Source organism: Dermacentor albipictus, chromosome 7 (assembly GCF_038994185.2).
Source record: "Dermacentor albipictus isolate Rhodes 1998 colony chromosome 7, USDA_Dalb.pri_finalv2, whole genome shotgun sequence".
Lineage (NCBI taxonomy): Eukaryota > Metazoa > Arthropoda > Arachnida > Ixodida > Ixodidae > Dermacentor > Dermacentor albipictus.
Window position 1 is genome coordinate 97,446,315 of NC_091827.1, and position 26,392 is coordinate 97,472,706.

Here is a 26,392-nt window from a genome sequence, read left to right on the forward strand (position 1 = left end):
TGAGATAGTCCGTCTCCACGACGACCCACTTATTCCCGGATGTTGACATCGGAAACGGCCCCAACAAATCCATCCCAATCTGCTGGAATGGTCGGCGAGGAGGTTCGATTGGCGGCAGTAATCTTGCTGGCCTTGTCGGTGGTGTCTTGCGTCGTTGACAGTCTCGGCATGTCTTGACGTAACGGGCGACATCGGCGGTTAGGCGCGGCCAGTAATACCTTTCTTGTATCCTCGATAGCGTCCGGGAGAAACCGAGGTGCCCAGCGATCGGATCGTCATGTAGGGCGTGCAGTTCTTCTGGACGTAGCGCCGACGGAACAACAAGATGCTAGTTGGCGCGGACTGATGAGAAGTTCTTCTTCACGAGTAGGTTGTTTGGAAGCGTGAACGAAGATAATCTACGCTTAAATGCCCTTGGGACAACGTCGGTGTCCCCTTACAAATACTCGATTAGGGCTATTAGCTCCGAGTCTCCTCGTTGCTGTTCGGCGAAGTCTTCCGCGCTTATTATTCCAAGGAAGGCGTCGTCATCCTCGACATCTTGCGGCGGCGGGTCAATGGGGGCGAGGGATAGGCAATCGGCATCTGAGTGTTTTCGTCCGGACTTGTAGGTTACAGTGATGTCGTATTCTTGTAGCCTGAGGCTCCACCGTGCCAGCCGTCCTGAAGAGTCTTTTAGGTTAGCTAGCCAACACAACGCGTGATGATCGCTCACCACCTTGAATGGCCTGCCATATAGGTAATGGCGAAATTTCGCTGTGGCCCAAACGATGGCGAGGCATTGCTTTTCGGTTGTAGAATAATTGCCTTCTGCTTTTGACAATGATCGGCTAGCGTAAGCTATCACGTGTTCATGTCAATCTTTTCGCTGGACTAGGACGGCACCGAGGCCTAGGCTACTGGCGTCAGTGTGTATTTCGGTATCGGCGTGCTCGTCGAAGTGCGCAAGTACGGGCGGCGACTGCATGCGTCGTTTGAGTTCTTGAAATGCGTCGGCCTGTGGCGTTTCCCACTTGAACTCGACGTCACATTTTGTTAGCTGTGTCAACGGCTCAGCGATGCGTGAAAAGTCCTTGACAAATCGCCTGTAGTAGGCACACATGCCAAGAAATCTACGCCCTGCTTTCTTGTCCGTGGGCTGCGGGAACTTTGCGATGGCAGCTGTTTTCTGCGGGTCGGGGCGTACTCCGGATTTGCTGATGACGTGGCCTAAGAATAGAAGCTCATCGTAAGCGAAGCGGCACTTTTCTGGCTTCAGAGTGAGCCCTGATGACTTGATGGCCTCTAGTACTGTGGCAAGCCGCCTAAGGTGATCGTCAAAACTTTCGGCGAATACAACGACGTCATCCAAGTAAACGAGACAGGTCTGCCACTTCAATCCTGCTAAAACCGTGTCCATCACGCGCTGGAACGTTGCAGGCGCCGAGCACAGTCCAAATGGCATAACCTTGAACTCGTAGAGGCCGTCTGGGGTGATGAAGGCGGTCTTTTCACGATCTCTTTCGTCGACTTCTATTTGCCAATAGCCAGACTTGAGGTCCACCGAGGAGAAGTATTTAGCGTTGCAGAGCCGATCCAATGCGCCGTCTATCCGTGGGAGAGGGTATACGTCCTTCTTCGTGATCTTGTTCAGACGACGATAATCGACGCAGAAACGAAGGGTTCCATCGTTTTTCTTCACCAGCACAACAGGAGATGCCCACGGGCTTTTCGACGGCTGGATGATGTCGTCGCGCAGCATTTCGTCGACTTGTTCTCTTATAGCTTCACATTCTCGCAGCGAAACTCGGTAAGGGCTCTGGCGAAGTGGTCGAGCGTACTCCTCGGTGATTATGCGATGCTTGGCGACTGGTGTTTGTCGAATCCTCGATGACGTCGAAAAGCAGCCTTTGTATCGCCGGAGCAGACTTCTGAGCTGCTGTTGCTTAATCACGGGGAGACTTGGATTAATGTCGTAGTCTGGTTCGGCAACCATGGTCGTCGGGGTAGATGCGGCGGAATCCGAGAGGACAAACGCATTGCTGTTTTCCAGAATTTCCTCGATGTATGCGATCGTCGTGCCCTTGTTGATGTGCTTGAACTCCTGGCTGAAGTTTGTCAGCAACACTTTCGCGTTTCCTCCGTGCAGTCGAGCGATCCCTCTTGCGAGGCAAATTTCACGGTCTAGCAGTAGACGTTGGTCGCCTTCGATGACACCTTCTACGTCAGCGGGTGTTTCGGTGCCGACCGAAATAACAATGCTGGAGCGAGGCGGGATGCTCACTTGATCTTCGAGCACACTCAAGGCGTGGTGACTACGAGGGTTCTCCGACGGTATCGCATGGTCTTCCGACAGAGTTATTGACTTCAACTTCAGGTCGACGACTGCGCCGTGTTGGTTGAGGAAGTCCATGCCGAGAATGACGTCTCGTGAACACTGTTGGAGGATAACGAAGGTGACAGGGTAAGTCCTGTCGTGAATGGTAATTCTTGCCGTGCATATTCCAGTGGGCGTTATGAGGTGTCCTCCGGCGGTACGAATTTGAGGGCCTTCCCACGTAGTCTTAACTTTCTTCAACTGGGCGGCGATGTGTCCACTCATGACGGAGTAATCAGCTCCTGTGTCTACTAAGGCGGTGACTGCGTGGCCGTCGAGAAGCACGTCGAGGTGGGTGGTTCTTTGTCTTGCGTTACAGTTAGGTCTTGGCGTCGGATCACGGCTGCGTCGTGTTGAACTGAAGTTGGAACGTCGCGTCGTCAAGTCGTCTTTCATCGGTGTAGTCTTGGCTTCCCGATTTCGTCGGGACGGCGGCGTGTCGTTATGTCGTCGAGGTAGTTTCTTCGGTGTCTTCGTCGGCGGCGGAGGATCTTCGTCAGTTCGACGAACAGCAACCGCACCTCCATCGGTTGCTGCTTTTAGTTTTCCGGATATGGGCTCGCTGACGGGCCCGGGCTGGGTCAGTGTATGGTCGGCGCTGCGGCGACAGGTAGCGGCCTGGTGATGGCGAACGCGATGGTCGTCGAGAGCTCCACTGAGTAGCGGCGAGGTAGTCGGCGATATCGCGGGGGCATTCACCTTGCTGCGGGCGCGGAGCGCTCACGGCGAAACCTCGCAGTCCCATCTCCCGGTATGGACATCGTCGGTAGACATGACCCGCTTCTCCGCAGTGGTAGCAGAGCGGACGGTGGTCAGGAGCGCGCCAAATGTCCGTCTTCCTCGCGTAGGTGCGCTGGGCGACCGGTGGTCGTGTTGGCGGTGGCGGCGGCGGACGACGGAACTGCGGCGTGACAGGGCCCTGGCGCGGTCGTTGAGGGGGACCTTGACGGCGTGCGACGGCGGCGTAGGACATCGCTTGCGGCTCAGGCTGGGGCGATAGCGGGGCTACTCCAAGTTGTTGTTGGAGCTCCTCACGCACGGCGTCGGCAATGGAACCCACTTGTGGCTGTGATGGTGGGAAGAGCTTTTGTAGCTCCTCCCGCACGACCGCTCGGATAGTCTCACGCAGGTCGTGGGTGGCCAGTGATTGAACTCCGGCGTAATTTGTCGAGTTCGTGCGGCGGTCGAATTGCCGGTTTCGCATCTCGAGTGTCTTCTCGATGCTGGTGGCCTCGCGAAGAAACTCGTCGACGGTCTGCGGTGGGCTTCGCACCATTCCGGCAAAGAGTTCCTCCTTCACACCACGCATCAGCAGGCGGACTTTCTTCTCCTCGGGCATTTCAGGGTCGGCGTGGCGGAAGAGACGGCTCATTTCTTCCGTGTAGATCGCGGTCGTCTCATTAGGTAGCTGCACCCGGGTTTCTAATAGCGCTTGGGCTCGTTCTCGGCGTACGACGCTTGCGAATGTCTGTAGGAAGCCGCTTCGGAAAAGTTCCCTGGTCGTTATGGTGGCTTCTCGGTTCTCGGTTCTCGAACCACGTCCTGGCCGCGTCTTCCAAAGCGAAGAACACATATCGCTGTTTGTGATCGCTGTTCCAGTTGTTAAAGGTAGCGACTCTCTCGTACGTCTCAAGCCAGCTTTCCGGGTCCTCGAAAGTTGAACCGCGGAACGTCGGAGGCTCCCTGGGCTGCTGCAGCACGACGGGTGACGCTGGTGCTGCCATTGGGGTGGACTTGGTGGCCATCCTCCTAGTCGTCTCGGGCAAAAGTCCGCGCTCTGGGGGCAGTCCTTGCAGCCTGCGGCTACCTCGCTGGTTCTTGTCGATGTCTTCCGAGTGAGGGCTTGGGTCACGGCTTTGTGGGGGCGTCCGGTGCATGAACGCAGAGCACCTCCACCAGATGTCACGTGGTGGTGACGTTGAATAACACAGTAGCAATACTGTGAACGAGAAAACTAACTTTTATTGGGCGAACCTGCGCCCACAAAACAGGCTACACTTATAGCACAACGATAGCGGCAAACACGCTCGGCGATCGTCGAAAATCTGATCAGGGGGTCAAGCGCGTCGGCTTTTATAGAGCAGTCATCGAATGTTCCAGACTAATCGTTTGGACCCGCGTGCTTTCCACAAAGTTCTACACCATTCGCGTTACGCGATGAAATCAGATAACACAAGGTTCGGCGACAACAGACATCTGGGTAGAAGCATCGATAACTTTCCAGAAACGTCGGATGCGTCCCTCGCTGTGCGATTACAGTTGTTAAGCGGCAAACGTGGTCGCCCGATAATGATAAGTACACGTGTCAGTATTATTGATTTATGACTCCTCCCTGAAATAGCGCAATTTTTCTTCGTGGGCATTTATGACATATTCGTTGCTTTTGTAGCAGCAAACAGAACACATTCTCTCTCGCTGATAAACATTGCAAGTTTCTTATTGCACTTTTCTAAGAACTGTGCACTCATGACCAACCCTTCAAAGCCTTGGGACGGTTTGGGTACCTCTGATAGTTCTACCGACTTATCGAAGTAGTCTAAGGCCTAGCTACAGGCGGCGAAGGCGTCTCTTTCTTGAGCTTTCATGGTGTAGAAACGCTCGCTGTAACTCTCTGCTGTGAAACATAAGCGCTGAACCAAAGCTGCGTTGGTCTTATCGTAATAGAAGTAGACTTGCGAAGGTGCTCTGGAATGCACGTTCAAAGCATCCACCGTGAGGTACACGCTCAGTGCAATCGTCCACTGTGATTTATTTAACCTTTGTTTGGTGACGACGTACTGACATGATTTAACGTAAGCATCCATATAGTCTCTGCCATCCTGAAACTGCGGCAGAAACTCGCGCGTATTTATGATATGAGAACGAATGGCTTGTGCAGTTTTACTGGGTTCTCTCGCCTGCGTTTTGTCCACTCTGGCAGCGTCTATTTCAGTGAGATGGATCCCATTCTCTAATTGAATGCTGAGCTCCTGAGCTTCTGCTTGAGCAGGTTCTGATGGCGGGCGTTCCGCCGGAGCTGCTCGCTCTCTATAGTGACCTCATGCTCCACTGCACTCTCATCACGCTGACGATTTTCTTCGTTGGTCGTTCACTCTCTAAGCTCTGTCTTCGACAAGCGCAAACGTTCTTCAAGTGATATTCCTACGCGGGTGTCAATAGCCTTGATTACGTGCTTGTTCAACGGAAAAAAGCTTCGTACTTCGTAGCTTCGACACAGAGTAAGCAATTTCACCACAGTAAGTTGTGCAACTGGAGAGGTGGGGACAAATTTCGGAACAATGAGGCGTATGCTCTTCGTCGCGCATACAGATGCACACTTTATAAATAGTCCAGGCTACGGCACATCAAATAAAGTATGAACTAGGAACACACTGTATATAATGTTATAGGTTGGTAACTACTTCAATCAAGCATGAAAATTTACAGGTCACATTGGTCTGCGCGATCTTCAGAGTGATGCAGGTGATGCAAGTGGCGGTTGTCCCTTGTGACTACGGTCTTTCCCGTGAGGCGGGGCAGACGTGCAGGCCAGGAAGGTCGGTCAAGAGCATAGGGGCTATCCTTGGGGCTCCGCTGGACGACTTGCATTTCTGCACCAGGCACAGTTAGGAGCATGGACCCATCGTCCGACAAGTTGCTTCTTATACTGCTTCTCCCTTCTTGTCATCGCTTACCCTTTCAGAATGACGCTGCTTCCCATTGCCACTCGCACCGCGGGGTTCTCCAGTGATTCTTTTAAAGCGGGGTTTCCTTTGCCGCTTCCTTCTATTTTATGACTACTGCTCCTGCTGACCGGCAGGCCGCCTTCGGAGTCTAATGAAAGCGTTTGCGATGTACATAGCCGGGTAGCAGTAGAGGAGACTCTTGAGCGCTGTCCAATGAAAGTTCTCCGAGCATCGCCGCAGTACCCTCTGAAGCTCCATGGCTGCTCCATGAATCCTCTTCGGAATTCCCTGGCCTCCGGATAGCTGAAACTATGCGCCCCTCTGGCAAAAATAAAATAATCGTAGATGCAGCAGTACTTGCTTTTGTATTCACACGCAACAGCTCACAGAAAATACACATAGAGAGGCGATAGAGAGAGGAGACAGAGTATGGGTAAAGCCAAAACAATCACAAAACGGGTAGATAACAAGGCCGCCATTCCTGGCTTGTGGCAGTTTGTATACAAGCGAGGATCGCGTGAATGGCTGAAGGCGTTTTCTGAAAGCATGGGCCGCTTGGGGTCTCATAATAAAGGCAACGCTGCTACTTGTAATGGATAAAGTTGCGGGAAAAGTGGAGAAAATTTACCACAATACACGGTACAGCACATTTCTACCATTTCTCAAACGCGAGCACGCGTCTTATCCGAACAATTTACACAAGCGCGCAGACGCAAAACCGCATTTAAGCACCGAAGTGTCAAGACAACACTACGCAAGCAACGGTGGCGTAGCCAAAAATTTCGTTCGGGGGAGGTGGGGGGGGGGGGGGGGGCTCACATTGCAGCTCGGCCTTCTCCTTAAGAAGCTTTAGCGCGGGTGCTCATCTAAATACATGTAAATACGTTTTTCTCGGCAACCACAGCACCGAATTTGACCAGGTTTGTTGCATGTAAAATAAGAAATTCAATTCCATTCACTTTTTGAGTCGATTTTTTCATTTAGGCAGCCAGTTTTTTATAAAAAATTGGAAAAAATCACAAATTTTCGGAAAACGACACAATCACGTTTAACACTCTGTAAGTCAACAATAAAAAACAATATCGCAATTCTGTGAATTGCATCCAATAGTACATCTAGAGCGGACAAAATTGATATGTTACACATGAATCTCAAAAAATGTAGTATTATGGAAATGCGGATTTTGCAGAACCTTGTACGCAACGTAACCAGTTCACATAAGGTACAAATTGACGTATCAAGTTTGGCCGCTTTGACTGTTATAATAGACGCCGTTTACAGAACCGCGATATCTGTTCTTGATGCAGAGCTATTAGCTTCAAACCTCGGGCTTCTATATTTTTTCGAGCTTTCAAATTCTTCAATATATTTAAACAAAATTCAGACCCTAAACCGTAATTCCGCTTCGAACAGACACTAGAATTTAACTTTCTCTTTCAGGTGCAACAAACTTCAAGAAAGGCGTTTGAGGAGTTATCTCAGAAAAGTGTTTCTGCGTTTTAAATGTACTTGAATAGGCCGCGTAGGAGTTAGGCCCGAGCTAAAGCTTCCTCTTAAACAATTTGTCGAGGTTTCAAATACATGACTAATAACTTCATTGTCATAGCCAAAGATACTGCAAACGAATTCTTGAACGCTACACACTATCAAAACAAGCAAAATAGGTATCTTTTTATAAAAGAATGTACTCGTTTGTGCCAAAAATTGTGCCCAGAATACCTGATGTCAACGCTTCCATGTTGTTTGCCTATCTAATAAGTAAAGAACATATCATACGAGCTTTAGAACTATATCAGTTACAAACCAGCAAAGCTGTACATGTCGCTGATGCGAAAAATGTAAAGGCCATGAAATGAACAAGTTGATGACAAATGTGTTATTGAAACCTTGTCATTCAATAACCTTGTTCACATTCTTGTACATTTTCAACGGCCAGTGAAAAATCTCAATGACGCTGTCATTTGTTCGAATGTATTATGCAGGAACAGTCGTGTGTCCGGTCGTGCACATGTGTCGTGAGTAATTGCATCGAAAATAAAGTCTCAACACAGAGCACGTATAATAAGCGGGAGTTCTGCAAAATATACGAGGGCGAGTCAAATGAAAACGAGCCAGTGGGAATACATGACAAACGGGGCACTTTATTTAAAAGTAGTCTTTATGAGCGTTTAGACATTTTTTTTCCGTTGACTAGTGAGTTGCTCGATCCCCGTCTCATCAAGCTCCTTGGGTTGCTGCTTTAAAAAGCCTGCAAGTGACTCTTTCACGTAATAGTCCGACACGAATCTGGTTCCCTTGAGCTGTTTGTTCAGCTCATGTGGAAGTCGCAAGGCGACAGGTCTGAGCTCTGCGACGGATCTTACAGCGTTTCCAACTTGAACTTTGCCAGTTTTATATTAACGACATCAACGACGTGGGGACGGGCATTGTCGTGGAACAAGATGGCCCCATTCGTCAATTTTCCACGTCGTTTGTTCTTGATTGAGACTCACAGCCGATCCGTCGTTTGACAATATCGGAAATAATTGATAGTCTCTCAAGATTTAGAAAATTCTGTCAGTAATGGCCCCTGACTATCGAAAAAAAAAATACTCGACAGCACCTTTCAGGCGGTAATCGCGGCCTTTGCGTTCTCTGGGGGTAGTGAATTCGAATGTTTCCACTGTAAGCTTTGCCGTCGTGTTTCAGGCTCGTAGTAGTGGCACCATGGTTTGTCCCCTATCACAGTCGCAGACAAGAAGTCGTCGCCCTCAATATGATACAGGATCAGATGAGTCAAGGCAGCGCCGATCTTCTCCGTCTTCTGGAGGTGGTTCAAAATATTGGGCATCCATTGCGCACACAAGAGTCGATAACCGAGATGTTTATGAATTATGGCGTGAACCGAACCGTGACTGATGTCCACAGGCTCTGCCAGTTCATCTATGCATATGTTCTGTTCTTGCCCCATCAGATCATCAAGCTTTGGAATTTTGTTGGGGGTGATTGCACGATGGCTTTGGCCCGGTCTTGGATCGTCTTTGCAACTTTCACGTCCTTCTTTGAACCGTTTACACCAACGCTTCGCAGTGGCCAATGAAATTAAATGTTCAACGAACACGGCAGCCATACGGCGACTAATTTCTTTTTGGGAAACACCTTCAGCGCCCAAAAACCTTATGGCACCACGTTGCTCAACTTCTGGAGCATCCATTACGTCACGCAACCATGTTCAGCCCAGTATATGAGAGCATTAAAGAACATATATCCTCACACCTGCGTGTCACTTTTGTAAATGAGAGATGCCTGTGTGCTACGCGCATGCCTCGCAGATAATGAATCGAACCATTATTGTGCGGGGTGGGTAGGGTAACTTTCATTTCACTCGCCCTCTTACATTATAAATTCGATGATGCGACTGAATATATATATACAAATGTGAAGATACAGCTTCATAAAGGGCAAAAAAGTTTCATTAGAAACAAAGTTCACTGCACGTGTACACAAAACCTGGCAGCAAGATATTTAAGTATGCGCATAAGTATCCAATAAATCTACCTATCTAAGAAAAAGTCGCTGTATCTATCTGTACCTGTAAAAAGTATCTGTATCTGTATGCGTCAGACAAGGCAAAAGAATATGTTGCGCAATCTCAGATTCACAGAATCCTAGATCTCGCGCCCATTCCATCCACTCTCCCCGATGTATCGCGGGCGACCGAAGTCTTGCTCCCCGCTTTTCTCCTTCGCGCACACAAGATTTAACCACCATCGTCAGTTCACCCATTCCACTCTCCTCCCCTCAAAGTCAATGTAGAAAAAATAAATAGGAACCTTGTTACTTTGGCTGCCTATAGTGTATTGACATGGATGCTTTGGTGTAGGTGAAAAAAAAAAACGTTTTATATATTTTTTATGGGACATGATGGCACGAATGAACCACCACAACGCTTCGTCTCATCGGATCTCGCTGCGTGCTTTGCCAACTTGATTGATTCATTATTGGTTTATTTTGCCTGATAGTGTGTTGATTAGGCTTGTCTCGTTGTATATTCCTATGTAAGACTTTAGAAAAGTCAATGCATCTTTGGCGTCAAATCTTTATAACTACATTAAACCCGAAAAGTTCCGCAATCGAAAATCTGAAGCACAACTTTCGGAATGTCAATGCACCTTTCGCATCAAAAGTTTGAGAATTTATACCTACAAAGTGTCGGCATTGACATCCATGCGCTCCGTAGATTCCGCCGCGGATAGCGACATGCCGCTGTGAGTCCGTTCGCCATCAAAACGCTCTTGAAATTTGGTGCTCGGATGGGGCTCCTTGCGTTATGTGACTCCACGTGCATGAGCATTGCCACGAAATCCAGCCCGAGTTCGCAATGTTCGCGGTGAAATGTATTTTCAAGCGTGAAAAGTACATTCTAGACAAAATGCAGAATGATTTCCGACGACGGAGGTTGCTTTGGTGGGCCGTGCATGGACAGCACGAACACATTTCGGGGGGGGGGGGGGGGGGGGGGGGGGTTGGCTGAAGCCCCATAAACCCCCCCGATGTTGCCGATTCTTAAACAGAGAGAATGCGATGATCATTGGCTGCACTAGAGACGTGCAATACCGATAAACGATCGCAGCCTTTATTCGATGGATTATATTTGTGAAAGCCATTACGAGTTCAAACGGGTGCGCAAGAAAGGACTACTTGGACAGGTTCTGAGGACCTTGACACGCCGGACGCGATTTAGTGAAAGCCTTTCGCTGCACGCAATTGCCCAGACTGCTATTGCACCGAATCTCTCCAAAACCCCGAAACGTAGTAAACCACTCCTTGAAAGAACATTGCCTGTGCCACTGAATAAACGCGCAGCACCTGTAGTAGTTCATTGTGACGACCGCCGGTGCTCACGCGAGTCCTCAACCGCTGTTGCCAGTCATAAATCTGGGAAAATTATACTCTATAAGTATCATATATACGCCGTTAGAATAAAACAGCGCTCCGGCTCGCCTGATGGTGATTATAATCGTCCATTTCATGCTTATTTTGTGAAATTGATATTTCACTGCACGTCTCATTGTAGTAACTTCATTGGTTTATACTTACCAAAGGGAAAAACATTGTCTTCTTCACAGCTGAAGCTACCGATCGTCCATTTGCATGCTTGTTTTGTGAAATTGCTATTTCACTGCACGTCTCATTGTAGTAACTTCATTGGTTTATACTTACCAAAGGGAAAAACATTGTCTTCTTCACAGCTGAAGCTACCGAAAAACTTTTTTATTGGAAGTTGAAGAACCTCTTTACTCCTCAGAGTACACGGAAACAAACAAAAAATTAAAACCGCACGCAAGCAAGTTTCTAATGGCAAGCAAATAATAAACATGTACTCATAAATATGCAAAACATATTACTGTGTTGACTTCATTATTAACATGATCTCATTCTTTGTATTTTCAATCTTTGCTTCGTACATGTGTGGTCGATGGGTTAATTTCCTTAGATAGCGAGATCTTCTACCTGCAGTAAACGCCGGTGCTGCAGCATACGTTCCTTTCAATCAATCAGGTGATAAGCCTGGAAGCACAGCTTTAGTGGTTTTAGGTCGTCGCATCAAACCACACAACCTGTTTGAGGACTGTGCGACACTAGTGCGACATTTCTGGTGCGGACCATGACGAAGCGGAAACGTGCTACATTGTCACGTGGACACGTTTTTATAAGGATGGGCCCGTTCTTCTGGAACATGCCTGAGTAAACATGACCAAAAACACACACACACACAGTTTCACCCGAAACGCGAAGCACCAATTGCGAGGGCAAATTACTTAACAGCAACAAGCAAGTAAGGATATACATTTTATCGGCTGCATACAGATGGAAACATTCACTGACTAAATTAGCAAGCATGTCATCAGCACATGCAGGCAAACATGAATACATCACACTCGATGGCCGCGGACACTCGTTGTCAGAACGCTCGCGTGAGGATGTACGGCAGCCACAGCGAGCGAAGTGACCTCAGTGCTGTCTATCGCTTCAATGCAAACTTAACGGCGAGAACAGGGCACGCACAAAGGTATGAGTAGTCTCGTCTGTAGAGCGCTTCCCAGATAAGGCGCGCGCGGCCGCCCATAGTAAGCAGTTGCTGCAGGAGTAGAACGCCGCCCGCACTCCATCCCGCGCTCCCTGCCCGCTTTCCTCCCTTGCGCGTGCGACATTGAACCACGATTGATCGTCGGCTCCCCTCACGCGCTTTTCCTCGCACATAAACATAAAGCATAAACATAAGTATTATAGCCCTTGGATTTTATGCGGAACCCCATGGTGACGGCGACGGCAAGAAATGCGTCTAGAGTGTACATATTAATGCTATCGTACTAACAGCTTATATTGCGACAGCGCCTAACGAAAATAAAAAAGACAGGCAAACTCCGCCGGGCAAAGACGCTCGGACAAACACTTCCATCTAAAGAAAACGCATACGCCAATGCCTCGTACATTGTTTATGGTAGGTTTACCGGTCGCGGCTGGAGTCATATATCCCTGTCAGCAGCTCCACGATTTGTCTTCCATGCCTTCGTGCTAAGTAATATCTTATAACTATTCCCTGTCTGCGTTGTCACAGGTTCCTCTAATGTCTCGAAATGCTATCAACAAAGGTATATACTGAGCTACTGAAATCTCAGTGCACTGAGTTAATAGAAGCATATTATCTTATAAGCGTCTGCGTGGCCTGAACCAATTCTGCAATTCCCCCAGAACATAATTTTTCCTACCATCTTCGACAGTTACAATTTTACCGCTTGCATTGCCATTCTGGATATCACTGAAGTTACTGTAACTGTCGTGTACGAGCTCGTCTTTAGCACCTTTGCCTCTGAACATGAAGTCAATCTTGCTGTCTTGTGATCCAACCAGAATTTCCTTCCGTCTAATCACTTGCTCTATGGTATTGGTCAGCACTGCTATGCTCTTTGGACCTAGGTTTTTGATTAGCTGTATTGAGATTTCATCGCATTCTGCTGTCCTGTTATTTTGGACGTTTGCTTCTAATTTTTTTTGAATAAAAGCTGCTAACGCTATTTTTGATCCACCAGGCTTCTTTGTTGTTACTGTATCTGTTAGAGTCCGAAATACGCTTTCTATCGTGCGGTCGTTATGTTTAATAACATGTGTCGTCTACCGCAGCGTATTGTCTCTATCGTAGTTGTTACTTTCTTCATCCCTAATAGGCGTTCGGGAATGTTTAGTTGGACGTCACGGTACTCTTACATAGTTCCAGAATGGTTCGGGCCGCCTTTCTCTGTTGCGCATTCAATTTTCTATGCCAAGAGCTCACTCGCCACCCTTTTTTTGTCTGTATGTGTTGCATATGGGGAGCACAATTTTGCACAATCATGTGGTCTAGTTGTTCGTGGAAAACTGTTGAGACTCAGGCGTGATATACATGACTGCCTGTTTCGGCATTGCCACGTTGCCTGTCCATGGCATTTATTGTGCTTGTTAATTGCTATAAGGTTCTGTTCATCACACAGATCCAGAACTACAGGACCGTTGTAATCAGTATATACGTCTAAATCGTCCATGTGGAGGCTCAGATCTACCGCTAATATCACCTCGCCTAATTCCCTGAGCTCATAAATAACAATTTTAATGCAATCAATCAATCCCCTATTTTTATCTCTGCTATCACTACCTGTCCATACGTAAGCTACTCCCAACCACGTGTTTGCCTTGCCATGTGCGGCTAGTCCTTGAATGATCCTTACATGTCTCTTTTACCCTTTGCCATTTCAGGTCTGACCTAATTAAGGTGCCTACGCCTCCGCCCTTCCTTGACCCAGTCATTGTGCTGCATCCTTCCTATACAAAATTGGCAATAACAGACGGCTGCTTTCGGTCTAGTAGATGCGTTTTGGTCCAAGTGTACGCGCTAATCGCTTCAACATTTGTGTTTGAATCTGCAGCCATTTTTTTCTGCTTACAACCTCTGCACGTTTGTGTAGACTACAAGGAGTTACGAAAAGAAGGTAAAATTTGTTACGTAAACATTAGACATTGAGTCCTTTGCTGGTGTGTCGCCACAATCAATACTTAATCTTTCTTCCTGATTTACTGGGGCCCACCTAAGGAAGTACAGCCCGCGCAATGTTTGACGTCCAACCAGTGTGGCTGCACGTTCGACAAAATATATTCCGTAACGCACAAAAGCACCTTGTTGGCCTTCACGGTGTACTTCTGGGTTGTTTTCAATGAACGTGAAATTAATTGCTTTAGCTAGCGTCCCAATTTCTAACTTTTACCGCAAATACAGTCCTTTCAATTGTATAGCACCGGCTTTAGACCTCTAGCACCGTGCACACCGTGATCTGTACTTCCTTTGAAACTTTCCGCAGGTCGGTGACCTCTTTCGATATTTGCTTCGCCATCCCTGCCGCTTGTCCTTGCAGTACGTCAATTACTCCACTCATTATCACCACTAGCTCATTCTCTCTTCCACTCTCTCCCACTTACGTTCCTTGGCTTTCGTTATCATTGGTTTCCGTAATTGCCTTTCCAGAAGCACGCTAACCTGCAGTCGTTCGCCTGCACCTACCCTTTCTGTTATCGCCGGTTGTATTTTCGAGGCATGTTGGAATCTTCAATGATGACAAGTCGACGCTTTTCCTCTTCATAGCCGCCGAAAGCTTCACCCGAGGCTGCGATGGGAACCCCTCCTGTCTTATCTTTGGCTTTGCTTTGTGGTCTTTTTCAGTGGCCGGCACGTCAGTGGCAGCCCCTTCGTGATCACCACTGGCCTTTACGCCACTGCTTTACGACGTGGCGGTTTCAGCTTGCTTCGCTGCTATAGCTACACAGCCAGCGCCGTTCGCGGTCCTCGCATCGAAGCGTTCCCCATTGCTTTACGGAATGGTGGCCCGCAGCTTCATTTCTACGTTGGTTAGATTTTCTTCTACGTCCTTTTGCTGCTTCTGTTCGCTCTTGAGTTCTTTCTCCAGCTTCCTAACCCTCTTACAAAGCTTATCCTCCTCATGCTCTAGACGGTCTAGCTGCGAACCTAGTCCACACGTCCTACAGATAAAATCTGCACACTTCGCTGCACCTACTGACTAAAACCGTGTTTCTTCCAATGCATAAGAGCGCTCGCAGTCAAATGAACGGACGCGTGGGTTCTTCCTGGGACCAGCCAGCATCTCGTGCTAACAAGGCACAGTACAACGTAACTCTACTTTCGGAAAAAATATACAATTATTCCTTAGGTACTAATATCTAAGAAAATCCTTAGAAATTAAAAAAAAACATGAACAATAATTAATAGAGATAATTTGGCTATCCGAAAATCCCAAAAAAGGAATCAGCGAAATATCAAACTAGAAACTTGTCGCTCTGCTACTATTGCTCATGCTGCGCTGAAAAGGCTCCTGCACTCGACACGTCTGTTTCCTTGGCGTCACTCGAGAGTGATGGCCCCGCTCCCCCACACCGTCTATCGCACAAATCGCGCAGACTTAGTGAGTCTTGTTTCTCAATTTTTCTAGGCACGCTCTTCTATCCGGATGCTCCTTAAGGCATATCACTAGAACTGCGTGGATCAAAATCATCTTTAAATATTCTGAAGCCTCAGTTTACACAACTACAGTTGTGAAATAAGTGTTCCAAGAGCCCGAACCTGCCCCAACGCTGTGATTTGTTGGCAATTCGTGGGAAAAGCCTGTGATATATTCATTCCTTTATTCTCATATATTGATTCTATTCACTTAGTTTTTTCTGCATTTTGTCATTTTATGCGAAGGTTACTAAATTTGTAAGTTCAGTGATTTCAATCCGAACAGAAAGTGTTAAAGTTAGGTAACTTGTTTCTTTAATTAGCAAATTTACCGATAATATTGCTCACTTTTCTACTTTACCTGTTAGCGCGGATTCAGCCAGCTTCAGGAGCAAATCAATATATATATAAATATATATATATTTTAAATCACGCTTCATGACACAAAGGGCATATTGCCACGCACAAACGTGTGTGAACGTTCCGAAACCATAACTTTTCGCTCATATTTCTAAATTGCAGCGTCACCGGAGACTCCCGGTGACACCCCCGTCCGTGTTTTGGTGGGTGTGTGGTGGATTGCCGTGGTGGTTTTGATGAATGCATTCGCCGGCCAGATGAGAGCATGCCTCTTGGTCAAGTCGGATGTGCCAAAGATCAACACGGTGCAGGAGGTCGCCGACAGGGCGGCCATCTCAGGATTGGTGCCTTACGGCCTTGCTAATACGGAGTCGTCCTGGTTGATACAGGTAACAAACGCTTTCGTACTTTTACGAGGGTGCTGTGTTCGATGCGATCCTTGCTGCTGTATGTTTTGTGACGATCCGAATACTCTTTAGGCAAGCATCCGCTGCGTCATGATTCCTACATCCGTATCGGCATTATGCCATTTACCAAACGGAAGTGGATAAAAAAAGCCCACGTTCTAGAAATACCTTGAAAACTGCACGCTTGGCGTTACTGTCGAGCATAGGTCGACATACTCGCTCATTGGCGCGGCCTGCCCCATACTTGTTCGACACTCATTTCACATGCCCGTGAAAAATGGCTAACAAAGAAGGGTGGGAGCCGAAGTGTGAACGAGAGCCATGGCTTCCTTGCTTGCTCACGCGGGCATCAGCCATTCCTGATGCTCACATTTTTTGCATCACTCGACTACACGCCGTTTTTTTTTTGGTATGACACACCATCTAAACTCTAAGTTCCCCCACGAACCAAATCTTGGACATTAAAAAAAGAATAACAAAAGCTGCAAGGGCATGCGAGAAGAGGATCAGCGCCTCGCCCAGGCGCTGCTAACCAGCGCCGTGACGCATGTCGTGTCACTACGACTCGCTAAACAAACGACACGAAGAATAAGTCGATGCCATCATCAGAAGCGCGAACAAGACGGCCCTGGATCTCCCACTTTAAACGAGAAGTTGGCGGTTCCGTGGATCGACAACACTTTCGACGAGCTGTCGGACTAGGTTCTGTCTTCACAAATAGTCAGACTATCCGAAGGCAGAACTACCCTCCACTGAATTGGAACGGCAACAGCGCTTTGCGCTCTCGATGGGCAATGATTACTCCCGCGCGAGGTCAGAGGCAGCATCAAGGCGAGTGCCATACCGAAGCACACGAGTCATGAGCCTCACGAAGGCAGACGCAAGGCTCGCGTTGACAGCCAGCTATACAAGCCCCTGCTATACAAGCACGGCGAACGCCTCGTGATCCAGCGTCTCAAACGCAGGATTTATCCTCTGGTTGCTCGGTTCTTTAACGTGCACCTAAATCTAAGTTAACCGGTGTTTTCGCATTTCGCCCCCATCTAAATGCGGCCACCGTGGCCGGGATTCGATCCCGTGACCTAGTGCTCAGCAGCCCAGCACCGTAGCCACAGAGCAACCACGGCTGGTGTGTGTACCACTTCTTTCTGCGTGCTCATCTTTTTGTGCGCTACAAGCCCCATCATGTGTTCATGTTTGCCTGTGCAGGCTGCCTCCATGCTTGTTTGTTTAGTTAATGAGTGAATATTTACAAGTTTATATGGACAATCGTGCTATCGTGTGCGTATCATAGCCACGCACGCTTATATCGCCTTCCGTTTCTCTACCACGGGTGCGCTTTAAAACCACGGCGCTGCAATTTTGCTTTCCTTTCCTTCATTCTTCTCCGCCCTTAAACTGGCTCTCTTCACTAATACACGCAGAGACACAGCAACAACGCGCGCATGCGATCCCATAGATGAGATGAATACATATATGTATAGAAAATTATTAGTCATAGCTCTCGTAGTATTGCCTTCTGGGCCGTTTCCTTTCTTTTTTTTGTTCTTTCGAAAGTAGTCCTATTAGGGTTATTATAATTACACGAAAGTATTTCGCCCTCGTCAGCAGCAGTCCTTGAGATAGCTATTCTGGCGGCTAGCTTCCCACGCTATGCGTGCCGCCCTCGCACCTGTTTAAGCTTTTCCTAGACGCTAGAGCTATACTACTATGTCCGCGCAACCTTGAGCGATCGGAAAGCGCGTTTTCCCATCTTGGCCGGCGGAGAAGGGGGCTTCGTCCCGACCGCGAAGCTCCCCACATCTCAGTAAGGTGCCTGGTGGTGGTGACCTGGCTCCGGACAGGCCGCCATTGGAATCTGAACCTGGCAACGTTTAACGTTAGAACGTTATCTACCGAGGCGAGTCTAGCAGTGTTATTGGAGGAATTAGAGGGTAGTAAATGGAATATAATAGGGCTCAGTGAGGTTAGGAGGACAAAAGAAGCATATACAGTGCTAAAAAGTGGGCACGTACTGTGCTACCGGGGCTTAGTGGAGAGACGAGAACTAGGAGTCGTATTCCTGAATAATAAGGAAATAGCTGGTAACATACAGGAATTCTATAGCATTAACGAGAGGGTGGCAGGTCTTGTTGTGAAACTTAATAAGAGGTACAAATTGAAGTTGGTACAAGTCTATGCCCCTACATGCAGTCATGATGACCAGGAAGTCGAAAGCTTTTATGAAGACGTGGAATCGGCGATGGGTAAAGTCAAAACAAAATACGCTATACTGATGGGCGACTTCAATGCCAGGGTAGGCAAGAAGCAGTCTGGAGACAAGTCAGTGGGCGAATATGGCATAGGCTCTAGGAATAGCAGAGGAGAGTTATTAGTAGAGTTTGCAGAACAGAATAATATGCGGATAATGAATACCTTTTTCCGCAAGCGGGTTAGTCGAAAGTGGACGTGGAGGAGCCCGAATGGTGAGACGAGAAATGACGAGAAAAGGCAACCACTGCACCACATTTGACGGGGTTTGCTGCATTTAAAAGAAAAACTTAAAATCTAGTGACTGTTGGTTTCGAATGTTCGATTTAGGTCGTCAATTTTTTATAGAAATTTGGCAACAATCGCAAATTTTCAGGAAACGAAACTATCTAGTTTACAACTCCGTAACTCAGCAAGAAAAAATGATATCGCAATTCTGTGAATTGTACCTGATAGCACATCTAAAGCGGACAAAATTGATATGTTACACATGAATCTAAAAAATGGGGAAATGTGTAATTACAACTTTTGGTGAACCCTCGTAAACAACGTAACAAATTCACGTAAGACGTAAACTGACATAACAAATTTGTCCGCTTTGAATGGTCTAATGGATGCCGTTTACAGAATCGCGATATCTGTTCTTGATGCAGAGCTATTGGTTTGTAAACTTCGTGCTTCTATTTTTTTCAAACGTCTGAATTTTTGAAAATTCTTTTAACAAAATTCAAGCCCTAAATCAAAATTCCATTTCAAACAGTCACTAGAATTTAACTTTTTCTCTCAAATGCAACAAATTTCATTAAAATCGGTCCAGGGGTTATTTCAGAAAAGCGTTATTGCGTTTTTACATGTATTTGAATAGGCCGCGTCGGAGTTGGGCCCGAGCTAAAGCTTTCTCTTAAGGAGTGCGCAATAGAAGTCGGTGGTAACGCCGTTAGACAGGAAACCAGTAAGCTATCGCAGGAGAAAAAAGATCTGATCAAGAAACGCCAATGTATGAAAGCGTCTAACCCTACAGCTAGAATAGAACTGGCAGAACTTTCTAAGTTAATCAACAAGCGTGAAACAGCGGACATCAGGAACTATAATATGGATAGAATTGAACAGGCTCTCAGGAACGGAGGAAGCCTAAAAACAGTGAAGAAGAAACTAGGAATAGGCAAGAATCAGATGTGTGCGTTGAGAGACAAAGCCGGCAATGTCGTTACTAATATGGATGAGATAGTTCAAGTGGCTGAGGAGTTCTGCAGAGATTTATATAGTACCAGTGGCACCCACGACGATCGTGGAAGAGAGAATAGCCTAGAGGAATTCGAAATCCCGCAGGAAACGCCTGAAGAAGTAAAGAAAGCCTTAGGAGCTATGCAAAGGAAGAAGGCAGCTGGGGAGGATCAGGTAACAGCAGATTTGTTGAAGGATGGTGGTCAGATTGTTCCAGAGAAACTGGCCACCCTGTATACGCAATGCCTCATAACCTCGAGCGTACCGGAATCTTGGAAGAACGCTAACATAATCCTAATCCATAAGATAGGGGACGCCAAAGACTTGAAAAATTATAGACCGATCAGCTTACTGTCCGTTGCCTACAAAGTATTTACTAAGGTAATCGCAAATAGAATCAGGAACACCTTAGACTTCTGTCAACCAAAGGACCAGGCAGAGAGAGAGAGAGAGAGAGAGAGAGAATAACTTTATTGAATTGGGGAAATGGGGATATGGGATTAGGAGCTTGATGGGTGGTGCCCCAAGTCCAGGGCTCCACTGGCTTCTGCCGCTAGCCGAACGTGACCAAGAAGGGCCTTCTGCACCTTCGGGTCTGAGCTGGCGAGTTGTGCCTCCCATTGCTCCAGTGTGTTGGTTAGATTATACCTAAGTAGGCATTTAAATTCGGCGGTCTATTTTGGCATCCCGATGAGATGTGGTACAAAGACGGTGGTGAGTCGCTACACCACGGACAGGCACGTCCGTACATCGGTGGGAAAATTTTGCTTAATCTTAATAAATTTGTGTAGACCCCCATTTGAATCCTGCGGAGATCTATTGCGTCTTCCCCTTGCAAAGATGCGTGGGGGGCGCCGTATTTTTGCCGCATGCCGCGCTGGTGAGCAAGAATATCGCGTGGTGCCATACGTGCCGGATCGTTACCCTCCTCGCGTCGGCTCTCCTGTGAAGTTGCGGGTTGTGAATGGGAGGGCGATGGTTGCTCCGCTCGGTTCGTGAGCTCTCGAGCTAGAGCGTCAGCCCTCTCATTCCTCTCCAGGCCTGCGTGTCCCGGACACCAGACCAGTCTGTATGTATTCTTGAGTTCCTTTCCCAGGAGGCGGCTAACCTGGCAGGATTCCGTAAATGCTACTCAACAATAGCCCATATTCACACTATCAATCAGGTGATAGAAAAATGTGCAGAATATAACCAACCCTTATATATAGCTTTCATTGATTACGAGAAAGCGTTTGATTCAGTCGAAACCTCAGCAGTCATCGAGGCATTACGGAATCAGGGTGTAGATGAGCCATATGTAAAAATACTGGAAGATATCTATAGCGGCTGGACAGCCACCGTAGTCCTCCACAAAGAAAGCAACAAAATCCCAATAAAGAAAGGCGTCAGACAGGGAGATACGATCTCTCCGATGCTATTCACCCCATGTTTACAGGAGGTATTCAGAGACCTGGAGTGGGAAGAATGGGGGATAAAAGTTGATGGAGAATACCTTAGCAACTTGCGATTCGCTGATGATATTACCTTGCTTAGTAACTGAGGAGACCAATTGCAATGCATGCTCACTGACCTGGAGAGGCAAAGCAGAAGGGTGGGTCTGAAAATTAATCTGCAGAAAACTAAAGTAATGTTTAACAGTCTCGGAAGAGAACAGCAGTTTACGATAGGTAGTGAGGCACTGGAAGTGGTAAGGGAATACATCTACTTAGGGCAGGTACTGACCACGGATCCGGATCATGAGACTGAAATAACCAGAAGAATAAGAATGGGCTGGGGTGCCTTTGGCAGGCATTCTCAAATCATGAACAGCAAGTTGCCACTATCCCTCAAAAGGAAAGTGTATAACAGCTGTGTGCTACCAGTACTCACATATGGGGAGAAACCTGGAGGCTTATGAAAAGGGTTCTGCTGAAATTGAGGACGACGCAACGAGCTATGGAAAGAAGAATGATCAGTGTAACGTTAAGGGATAAGAAAAGAGCAGATTGGGTGAGGCAACAAACGCGGGTAAATGACATCTTAGTTGAAATCAAGAAAAAGAAATGGGCATTGGCCGGACATGTAATGAGGAGGGACGATAACCGATGGTCATTAAGGGTTACGGACTAGATTCCAAGGGAAGGGAAGCGTAGCAGGGGGCGGCAGAAAGTTAGGTGGGCGGATGACATTAGGCCGTTTGCAGGGACAACATGGCCACAATTAGTACATGACCAGGGAAGTTGGAGAAGTATGGGAGAGGCCTTTGCCCTGCAGTGGGCGTAACTAGGCTGATGATGATGATGATGGACAATTAAACAACTAGTTTTACTTTTCATAGTTGTCTATTAATTTCGTAGCGCTATCGATGCTTCTCTTTTCGGGCGGAACTGCGACTTCTTTTTTATTCATGCAGCCCAGCAGCCGTCCGGATTACCAAAAATTGTTTGCCATGATGAAACGCCACGGAAGCCTCATCGATCGACTGTACACATTCAGTGACCAGATGCTCATGGAAGTGTCCACGGGCAAGGCAATCATAATTCATGTGGAAACGCTTCTTCGAATTGCAGTACGTATGTACGAATGTAGGTCTTTCTTTTTCTTTTACAGCTGGTCTACATGTAATTAATATTTTTTTCAATTGTTTCTGTCCATCATCGATTCACTCGAAACTGCCGAACGCTGTTTGGTGGATCGGCCAAATGATAGTGCGCAGTCTAAAAATTGTGAACAATATCGAAACAATCGTAACAAAACAAAATCGTGACAAAGCACGATTCTATTTTAACGCATTACCTTGCTTACGATATAAAATACGACGTAAATGTAAAGCTATGGGCACGGCCCGAAAACGGGTCACTGCGAAATAAAAACTTGCTACAAATAAAGTATGGAAGGATTGAATTTTATGGCCGCTAGTTCCGGTCCCCTATGAAATTAGAGTATTACATTCACTCGCTTGATGTCTTATCGGAACGATCAGATTGATGCAATATTACTTGACTTCAGTAAAGCTTTCGATAGAGTTCCCCGTGACAAACTAATATTAAAACTCAGTCGCATTGGCCTACCGGAAATTTTAATCATGTGGATATCAAACCAATCGCTACCAATTTGGAGCAGTTAATGAGCAACGATCAGTTTGCCTGGCGGTCAGCTCTGGCGTGCCGCAGGGAATTGTGCTGGGGCTCTTACTGTTTTCATTATATATTATTGACTTTACTACTGAACTTGATCCGAATATCCAAATCAGGTTGTTTGCGGATGATTGTGTGCTTTTTCAAGAAATAACTTCAATTAACGGCCAAATCCATTCTAACTCCTCGTTTGCTAAGATTTTTGAATGGTGTGAAACGTGGGACATGAAACTTAACACTGATAAGACCGTCTTTCTTCGCTTCTCTTGCAAAAAAGCTCTTTAACCACAGGCTAGGTTCGTCACTTTTGCTGGAATAGACTAAATATACGTATTTGGGTGTCACACTTACTTATACTTTATCATGGAATTAACATGTAAATAACATCTGCTCTTCCGCATTCCGTAAACTATACTTTTTAAGACATAAGCTTAGAAATTCTCCCCCTAGCGTAAAATTACTTGCTTACAATTCACTAATTAGACGGAAACTTGAATATGCATGAATTGACTGGGACCCTTTAATAAACACACTATCACCCGCCTAGGAAAGGTACAGAGAAAAGCTGTAAGGTTTATTTACTCGAAATTTTTCCCGTATGGCTCACCCTCTGAATTAATACAGAATAACGGTATCAAATGCTTTGAGCAACATAGAAAAAAATTACGTTTGCATTTTCTTTTCTTGCTTTGGAATCAAGATCTAGCTATTAGCCCTTCTCCATATCTGTCGCTTTCAACGTCGATGCATGCACGTCACCATCATCCCAATTCCCTGACGCCTTATTTTGCGCGAACAAACTTATTCAAGTTTTCATTTTTTCCTTGCACTGTAACCGACTGGAATGATTCCTTATTGCCTTTCGCCACAATTTGATGTTTTCAACTTTGTTATTATTGTTTTGTTGCCATTTAACCCACCCTACGTGGACATGTACACGGTTTGCAGTATTGAATAAAAAAAGAACGAAATCATTTGGTTTCAGCTATTACGCGACCCGGTAGCCCTTTTAAATTGCCAGTATAGCACTTCAATCAGCCTTAACTTCAGCTGAGTGAAGCAGCTCATTCGGATAAATGTAGTGAGAATTCAGGCAACTACCTTCTGTGACTGCTGCTGCGATGCGTAACGAGCGGGCCGTTTAAAGTATGCGATTAGGCATTTGAAAGACTCTTGGTTTTGCCTCTTTATGGCCATAGCCACTTTAAGAGTAGACTGTTTTATTTCACGGCTGCTTCGTCGAACCATGAAATAAAATTACTGGGTGTGCGGGATCACGCGGCATCAAAAGCTTCGTAGTGGCTTCTGCGTGGTAAAGTTGATTCGGTGGAATATTATTTCAAATTGCAGAAAACCTTTGTTGGTGTTTTGTATAGAAAAACGCTGCAATTCATGCCCGGTCAAGCCAGTGGTTCCTCTTTTTTTCACCTTTCATTGAGGAGCTGAGACAACGGGGCATAAAAGGAAGTGTGGTAAATTTACTGGACAATTTTAACCGGTTTCGAGCAAAATAATATGGAATTGGCGCGAATTCCAAATATAGCTATCGGCGTATTTCGTTTAATGCTGATTAGTGCGTAATTAATTGTTTTATTGAAAGAAGGAGGACCCTTAGGTTACGAAGGAAGTATCCGAGAGCGCAATTCGCTCAGTTCCTAGCGAGTTATATTTGAGACAGACAAGATAAATCGTACGTGAAGTTCATGGAACTCAAATTAGATGTTTAATAAAGGTAAAAAAATACATTCACCGGTTCGTTGCAATTGCTACAAAGGAAACGCATACCGGTTCCTCGAAAGAAAAGCCTCGCAGTTGAAGAAAAATATTGCTACGAAAGGGCTGACGTCTCATTTTCTGAGTCTGAGTGTTTAAGCAATTACCGTCCGATTTCTTTGACGAGTATCTGCTGCAAACTAATCGAACACATCACCACTAACCACATACTTGAAATATTAAACTCTAAACGATGCTTGTCTACATTTCAACACGGCTTCAGGAAAGGTTTTTCAGCTGTCACGCAGTTGGTTACTGCTATCCGCAACTTTAGTTCCATATTAGGTAAATCTGGACAACTGGACATAATTTTTTTAGACTTCAGCAAAGCGTTTGATAATGTTCCCCATAATACATTTCTTAAAAAACTGAAATGAATAGGCGTGCCCCTGACCTTAGTAAACTGGATTGCTTCCTACCTACAAAATCGAACACAGTTTGTGGATATTGGTGGCATCTCTTCCACGTTAGTTCCAGTGACATATGGCGTGCCCCAAGGAAGTGTGCTAGGTCCACTGTTACTTTTCGTTTATCGACATTGTGGGTTCCATTGATAGAAATGTTAAAATTGCTTTATTTACCGATGACCGTATGCTGTACACCCCAATAAGTTCTGCGGCTGACCAAATATTACTGAATGATGCTTTCCGCGAAATCGTGGCCTGGTGTGATAGATCAGGAATGGTCTTCACTTATAAGACTGTGCTTTTGCGCTTGACAAGAAAGAAACGTCCTAATTCACTTTAGTTACTCTGCTTACGGCACTACTATTCCGTAAGTTGAAAAATACAAATATTCAGGCGTTTTAATAAATTCACAGCTTAACTGGAGCGACCATGTTGATTACATCTGTTCATCTGCGTTAAAAAAACTTGGATTTTTGAAACACAAACTCGAAGGAGCACCCAGTGACGTTAAGCTATTAGCCTATAACCCTTTTATTCGGCCCAAACTTGAGTATGCGGCTATAGTGTGGGACCCGTACACCAAAAAAATATAGAAAAAGTAGAAAACGTGCAAAGAGGGGCCGTGCGCGTCATTTACAATAAATTCAAGAGAACTGATTCCCCATGTGCTTTAATGGCCTCCAACGAAATTAAACCTCTTCATATAAGACGGAAAACTGCCCGATTAACGTTTCGTCATTCACTCATCCAGGGAAAGTTTGGAATTTCTTCTTCACCTTATGTTACACCGTCAACTACACGAAAAACCTGTCACCAACATACCCATGCCCTAACACCATATTTTGCGAAAACTAACTTGTTTAAATACCCATAATTTCCGCGCACGATAAACGATTGGAATGCACTGCCTGAACAGATTGTCTCAAGTGACAGTTTGGAAAGAAATCTTAGCAATGAATTTTGATGTGCAGGTTGATGTGCAATGTATTTCCTTTGACTTGTTTCGCTCATTTGCGTCATGTGTCAAACCTTTTGTCTATGTAATAACCTTATGGCGTTTGTAAATATGCCTTGTTATCTGCCCTTCTTGCTTGGACCACATGAGGTCTGCAGTCTTATGTCAATAAAAAATGATTAAGCGAAAGAAAAAGATGAGTAAGCCAATTAAGGGGGATGACTAAGCAAAGTAGACTAAGCAAATTAAAGCGGACATGTGCGTCATGCGTCCGTGTTTAATGCACCGGCACTTGGGGATGAAAGTCGTCTTAGGGATAACGTTAGAGACCCTGTGAATTTCAGTTCGTGACGATT

At 46.3% G+C, this 26,392-nt stretch overlaps 1 protein-coding gene across 1 annotated transcript in view; it reads left to right on the top strand.

The window, feature by feature from the left end:
• LOC139047556 (ionotropic receptor 93a-like) overlaps nt 1–26,392 on the top strand; it is a 34,562-nt gene that overhangs the window by 5,494 nt on the left and 2,676 nt on the right. Inside the window, exons 2-3 of the mRNA XM_070521382.1 lie at nt 16,067–16,293; nt 22,178–22,333. Coding sequence (XP_070377483.1) covers nt 16,067–16,293; nt 22,178–22,333 — 383 coding nt within the window. The remainder of the gene's footprint in view (nt 1–16,066; nt 16,294–22,177; nt 22,334–26,392) is intronic.